This window comes from Prunus avium, chromosome 1 (assembly GCF_965620075.1).
Source record: "Prunus avium chromosome 1, drPruAviu1.hap1.1, whole genome shotgun sequence".
NCBI lineage: Eukaryota > Viridiplantae > Streptophyta > Magnoliopsida > Rosales > Rosaceae > Prunus > Prunus avium.
The window spans coordinates 62,086,663-62,094,095 of NC_142284.1; the positions used below are offsets into that span (position 1 = coordinate 62,086,663).

Below are 7,433 nucleotides of genomic sequence, written 5' to 3' on the forward strand. Positions count from 1 at the left end.
GCCCCCGCTGGAAGGGTTCCCTTTTTACTTGTACTAGTGCACACGAAAAACATTGTGACTTGTGAAAACTATATATATATATATATATATATATATATATATAGGGCAGGTTCATTTGGAGTCCCACAAAACACTCTTTCATTATCAACTCCAAATTGTGTTGGAGGAGCAATGAGCTTCAACTTTTCCCAAAAGTCATGCCGCAACTTTTTCCTTTTCCAAAGAAGAAATATATAACATCAAAAATTGAAGCAGCGCAATTCCTCCAAAAGTTAATGATCAAATTGTTGATTGAGGGGTTGAATTGGAGGAGTAAAAATAGGCTTTTTTCACTTTCTCTTAATGGTCAAGTTAAAAACACAGAAGAAACACCTTTTCAATATGGATATGGGTTTGAATGTGTCGCAGGAAAACAGAATACCACTTGTAATATGTGTGTGTTGGGATCCACTTAGGATTCATATGTTGTGTCTCCACTTTGTCTCCCGCTTTTCAATTTCTCTAGACATCTTTCCTTGTACTTGAACATCAAACCATCCTTACACCAAAAATAAAAAAATAAAAAATTGAAGCATATACTATATAGGTAGCCATGAATTTGAGCACAGACTTCCCTGCCGGCAAACCCCATGTGTGAACAACTACTGTTCATATAGTCATTCTTTTATTGCCAAGTAAAGGTGTGGTATTCATTAGGAAGTAAATGTAAGGGTCCATTTGGATAGAGTGATTCCAAATTTAGGGATTTGGATGACACTATAATCTTTGTATGCCAAGATTTGAATGAGAGAGAAAATAAAGAAAACAAATGGATTTCAAATGACTTATTGCATATATTCATTTCCATATTCTAAATGTACCACATTTAGTTATTTCAAATCTTGACATACATGGATTGTAATAGTCTAATCTTACAATTTTAACTTTATAATGTCATCCCAATTCTTATATTTGGAATCCCTTCATCCAATGCACCCTAAGTTTTAACTTCTCAATTTTTGGATGGATTCTAAGTTTTAAGACTAGTTTTTGTTGGAGTTTTTATTGAAAGTGTTTTTAATGAAAGCACTTGTTAGAAGCACAAAATTTTCTATATATATTTTAATTGAAAGTTCAAGTGCACCTTGGAAAAGCACATAAAAGTGTTTCTAGTCCAGTGGAAAAGGGCATTAACTTGCAGACCAGTGACCTCAAGTTCGAACCCCATGACACCTTGATAGTGTATTATTATAAACCTCTCTCTCCCTTTGTAATTTAGACTATTGTTTTGTATTTTAAAAAAAGTGCTTCTTGACAAAATATAGTTGGAAGTAATTTTTTTTAAATTTAAAAAAAAAAACTTGTAAGTGCTTCTAAAAGAAGCACATTACCCATAAATAGTTGAAAGTGTTTTTGGCGATTTGAAAACCTTTTTTGACCTTGTAGAAGCATTGTGAGAAAAAAAAAGTCATAAGCCAAAAATAAAAATAAAAATAAAAATAAAAATATTAGGACTCTGACATTTGGTGTTGATATAGATGGTTTAAAAGATCATTTTATTGCTTGAATAAGTTGGAAGTTTGGACTGCAAAGAGAACACATTAATGGATTTCCTGGTGGAAGTGTTATCCACGTGGTTATAGTGCGTGTGGATTAATATTTCCAAGGAGCTTGGCTTATAAATTTAGAGCAACTACTTGCCTCATATTCAGAAGTAGGTTGAGCAACGCAAAGGAACAACCTAGGCCTCCCTTCACAAGTCCCTCTCTTCCTCCCTCCCTTCACAAGTCCCTCCCTCCGTCGTCGCTTGTTTTGGAGAAAGACAGAGCCAACGGAGACTATACAAGGACGACGGAATCAGCTAGAGAAGCAGGCTATAGCTTAATTATATGGAAATGGAACAAAGGAGGCAGCTGCAGAACCACAAAGGTGAGGCCATGAACACGTCTGAAATGGGCAAAGAAGACATCACTCTTGATTGGAGAGGCAGACCTTCCAATCCTACCAAGCATGGTGGGATGAGAGCTGCTGCATTTGTTCTTGGTATCCTCTTCTTCTTCTTACTTTGTCTGTGCTGTTTTCTCTTTTAGTACTTTTGTTTGTTCAATTTCTACATATAAATATATATTTTGTGAGATATAAGTAAGCATGTTCTCTCATACATACCCATACATACACAACTCAACTGGGTTTCTTGGTTACGTTGATACCCTTTAAAAGGGATTAATTTTGTATTCCTTTAAATTAAGCAAACCTATGGAGCTAGTTTATTTATTTATTTTCCCGGTTTAGTAATAAGTTGGTACTATATTTGTTTGTGTATTATATTATTATTTTTGTTTTCAGGACTTCAATCATTTGAGATAATGGGAATTGCAGCAGTTGGGAACAACCTCATAACATACGTGATAAATGAGATGCACTTTTCTCTATCAAAATCCGCCAACATAGTGACAAACTTTATTGGAACTGTCTTTCTCTTGGCCCTTGTTGGTGGCTACCTCTCTGATTCTTATCTTGGGAGTTTCTGGACCATGCTTATCTTTGGCTTTGTCGAACTTTCGGTGAGAGCTCAGCCAGCCACCCTTCCCTCATCATCATTTCACCTTTTTTTTCTTCTTCTTCTCCCACCACTTTTAATTCTGTCTTTATCCAAGCAAAAAAATTGTTTTTGTGCATATATATGAGCATATGAACAAACACCCTTCAGTTATTAAATGACATGTGTTCAAATTTGATGATAATAATAACCCAAGTGTGGAAAGATTAATTAATTTATTGGGTTTGATTGATGACTTGACTGAATATAAATTTTATGATAAATTTTTAAAAACTAATATGATAAATGTATGTGCAATTAATTAATTGTTTCTATGATATGTGTTGTGAACAGGGTTTCATATTACTCTCAGTCCAAGCTCATGTTCCCCAGCTGAAGCCACCCCCATGCAATAACATAGCTGCTGCTGATAATGGAGAAGAGTGTATAGAAGCAAAAGGCTTCAAGTCATTAATCTTCTTTGTAGCACTTTACTTGGTGGCATTAGGGAGTGGATGTGTGAAGCCCAACATGATTGCTCATGGGGCTGACCAGTTCAACCCAGAAAGCCCCAAGCAATCCAAGAAACTCTCCACCTACTTCAATGCTGCCTATTTTGCATTTTCTATGGGTGAACTCATTGCCCTCACCCTTCTTGTTTGGGTCCAAACTCATTCTGGCATGGATGTTGGCTTTGGAGTCTCAGCAGCTGCCATGGCAATGGGATTGATAAGCTTGGTTTCTGGTACCTTATATTACAGGAACAAGCCCCCTCAAGGAAGCATTTTCACCCCCATTGCTCAAGTAATAATTCATTTTCTCAATTATATACAAATATTAACCTCTTCAATTAATAATTAATTAATTCTTAGTAATTTTTTTTATAAAAAAGTTCTATATCATATAGGGTAAAGAATATTGTTTGGTTCCACGTATCAATGGATACAACCTCATACTCCATATCTTCAGTATAGAAGTAGACTGTAGATTGATATTCAGTACCAACCAATTGCTATCGCTATATATAATCGGTTATACTGTTTGATATGCATCTATAGGTATGCAATTTTGTTTGCTTATGTTGTTTAAAAAGACCAGTTACATCATACATGTGGGTTTGTCGAATATGAGATTGTGTACACGCAGGGCCGGCCCTGGGTGATTTAAGGCCTAGGGCCAAAGTTTAAGAATGTGCCCTTTATCAACAAATAAATAAATATAATTACAATTTTTTATTAAATAATAAATTTTATTAAAATTATAAGAGTTTACAACCGATGATATAAAACACTTTGGGTCTCATTAAAACCTTGTTTGAAAACATTACAATCAACAACAAATTAACTTGCATGTCCCTATGCTTCACCTTCATATGCACCTACAAAATAAAAATAGCAATGAAATCCTAATCACAAAAGATCATTTAAAATGTCTTCTTGTTGCAGTTTTAGAAGCAAAATCATCAATTATACTATTATATTTAATGTTTTCCAACATATCTCTTTCAATGCATAATATAGCTAGTCCATTTAGCCTATCTTGAGCCATAGTGGTCCGCAAATAAGATTTTAATAATTTTAATTTAGAAAAACATCTACACACCTTAATATTAAAGTCATTTGTTCTTTGTGACTTGCATCAGGAGTACAATCAAGAATCACTGAAAAATACTTTGCCTCTTTGACTTTTTTAATGATTGTTTGTTTAACATTTGATGCTAAAATATCTATCAACTCATTTTGAATTTTATGGCTAAGATAATGATAATGAATTTTCTTATCTTGAATGAGACGAAAATGATGTTGCATTACTGGATCAAACTCTGAGATCATTTCAAGTAGGCCTAAAAAGTTACCATTGCCATCTTCAAAAACTTTTTCATTTGTTCCACGGAATGCCAAATTATGTGTAGCAAGACATTTCACAACAGCAATGATTCTGACCATAACATTTTTCCAGTGCAATGTGTCTTTCTTGATTAGCTCCTGTAGTTCTTTATCAATTGTTTGACTTGTTTTCAATCTTATTTGCAATTCAACACAAGACCTCAAGTTAGTAATGTGTTCAATACTTTTTTCATGTTGTTTAAGCTTATCACCAAGATGTTTCCAGTCTCTAGATCCTTCACTTGCTAACTGACTTCTAGCATGCATTGTTTTAAATAGCTTACAACAGAAACAAAACACTTTATCCAACTCCTTTGAGTACACTAACCATTTTCTATCATGAGTCTCCCCATTTGGTAATGTTCGAAGATAAAAATGTGAGGAAAAATGTCTGCATTGTTCATCAATAGGGAATTTGTGATTATTTTCTCTTATAGGACCATTTTCTAAAAGTAAATCCCTCATTTTTACATCAAGATTATCCCAAGCTCTTGGATCATAAATGTTCAAACTAGTTTCAATTTCATTTTCATTTGTGTTCTCATTTTCATTATGTTCTTCAGCTAAATTTGGTACTTCACGGTTCAAATTAATTTCAATTTCTTTTTCTTTTTCGTTCTCATTTTCATTATGTTCTTCAGCTAAATTTGGTACCTCACTGTTTTTAAGGAAATATTTATTTAAAGATCCTCTTAGGTTTTGAGCAATTTCTTCTTCCTTTTTCTTTTTTTGTCTTTTGAGATTTCCAGAAAGTTGCTTTTTAGGAAACATTTTTAAAAATTTAGCATAAACACACAAGCAATCAAGAACAATAAAAGTAAAACAAATTAAATGAAGACAAAGAAAGAACAATAAAACCTGAATTTTGGGTCTTGTATGCTGTGCTTTGGTGTTGGTGCTCCCAATTTCGGAGAGAATAATCAGCTTTCAACTCAAAATATGGCTTTGTTCCATCCACACTTAGTTCCAGAGAGAATTAGAATTAGAAATTGATTTCAAAGTAAAGCTGCAGACGGAGAGGGAGAGGTTTGCTTCTTGGGAAAACAAGACGGAGAGGGAGAGGTTTGCTTCTTGGGAAAAAATAAGGACGTTGTTGGCATCATTCTTTTTTATTATTGTTTTATAATACCAAGTAAAACTCTCAACTAATATCACATATGCCCTTTTACTTGTAGTTTTTATTTTCCTTTTTTTGCATATGCATATATATATATATATATATGGATTAAAAAAAAATTGTGTGCCCCAATCAATTGTGGGCCCCGGGCGATGGCCCTAGTTGCCCTGGCCAAGGGCCGGCCCTGTGTACACGCATGTAACAAATCTCTTTTGTGATTTTCCTTTTCAGGTTTTTGTGGCTGCAATTCTAAAGAGAAAGCAGCTTTGTCCATCCAATCCACAGTTGCTTCATGGAAGCCAAAACAATGTGCCAAATGACACTACCACTTTCTCTTCTGACGCTGGCAGTTTTCTTCACGCTGAAAAGTTCAGGTAAATATATATATAAACGGAAACAATAACATGTTTATCTTTCTTTCTATAACTGGATCTTGTTTCCCATGCATCGTGCATGTCTTCTGAATTTTGTATTAACATCTCTTTATATGTTGAAAACCAATCAAATATATATAATAAGAGAATTCGAATTTCCACCGATTCCTTTCCCAGTTTTTTATTACTACTTTAAAATTTTAGTAGGTGATATCATGATGATTAATATTCCAAATTAACCAGGTTCTTGGACAAGGCCTGCATTAAAATGCAAGATGGCACTAATACAAATGAAAGCCCATGGAGATTGTGCACCGTCACTCAAGTGAAGCAAGTGAAAATACTGCTTTCAGTTATCCCAATTTTTGCTTCCACCATAGTTTTCAATACCATTTTGGCTCAGCTTCAAACTTTCTCAGTCCAACAAGGAAGTATGATGGACACCAAACTCACCAAATCCTTCCATATCCCACCGGCCTCACTCCAATCCATCCCTTACATCATGCTCATTGTCGTTGTCCCCCTCTACGACACTTTCTTTGTCCCTTTCGCTCGAAAATTCACCGGTCACGATTCAGGAATCTCCCCATTAAAGAGGATAGGATTTGGGCTCTTTTTGGCAACCTTTTCAATGATTGCAGCTGCCATCATGGAGGAGAAGAGAAGAGATGCAGCAGTGAATTCAAACAAAATCTTGTCCATTTTTTGGATCACCCCACAGTTCTTGATCTTTGGATTATCAGAAATGTTCACAGCTGTAGGCCTTATTGAGTTCTTTTACAAGCAATCCTTGAAAGGGATGCAAGCATTTTTAACTGCAGTGACTTATTGCTCATATTCATTCGGATTTTATCTAAGCTCCCTCCTGGTGTCTCTGGTGAACAAGATCACCTCCTCATCAGGTTCTTCAGGTGGTGGTGGTTGGCTTGGTGACAATAATCTCAACAAGGACAGATTAGACCTTTTCTATTGGTTGTTGGCAGGCCTTAGCTTCCTCAACTTCCTCAATTATCTGTTTTGGTCTAATTGGTACTCTCATAAACCATCTTCATCAGCATCAAGTGCGCCCGGGAATGAGACTCCCATGGAGGATTATAACCATTATAGATTGGATGATAATAATATACCATAAAGTTATAATTTGTAATCTATATATGTAACGTTACACTTCATTTTATCTAGGGGGTAGGTCATCTTGTAATTTAATAATATATGTATGTAACTATGAATGAAGGCAATAAAAAATAGGGCTCGAATGAGGCTCTCATATGTGCTGGCCTTTTTCTAATATATGCGTATACAGAAACATGTCATGCATGAGTGCACTCTTATAGTTTTGGAAACTGGAGTTATATGTAGCGTTTCAATTGAAGAATCCCTCAAATAAATATGTACTTTAGTTTATTTTTCTTATTCAAGGAAAAGAACATATATACAACTTTCTTAAAAAAGAAACAAAATTTGAAGATGTATTGGAAAGCACATAGAACTTCTCTTTAAAAAGAAACTAAATTATAAGATGGTCAGGGGAAAAATAA

The 7,433-nt window shown here is 34.7% G+C and overlaps 1 protein-coding gene across 1 annotated transcript; it reads left to right on the top strand.

The window, feature by feature from the left end:
- Positions 1–1,614: 1,614 nt before the first annotated feature.
- Positions 1,615–7,215, top strand: LOC110765632 (protein NRT1/ PTR FAMILY 4.3-like). Its single transcript, XM_021968799.2, has 5 exons — positions 1,615–2,022; positions 2,326–2,543; positions 2,873–3,322; positions 5,753–5,895; positions 6,139–7,215. The coding sequence occupies exons 1-5, from the start codon at positions 1,869–1,871 to the stop codon at positions 7,025–7,027; spliced, it is 1,854 nt and encodes a 617-aa protein (XP_021824491.2). The 5' UTR covers positions 1,615–1,868; the 3' UTR covers positions 7,028–7,215.
- The last annotated feature ends 218 nt before the right edge of the window (positions 7,216–7,433 follow it).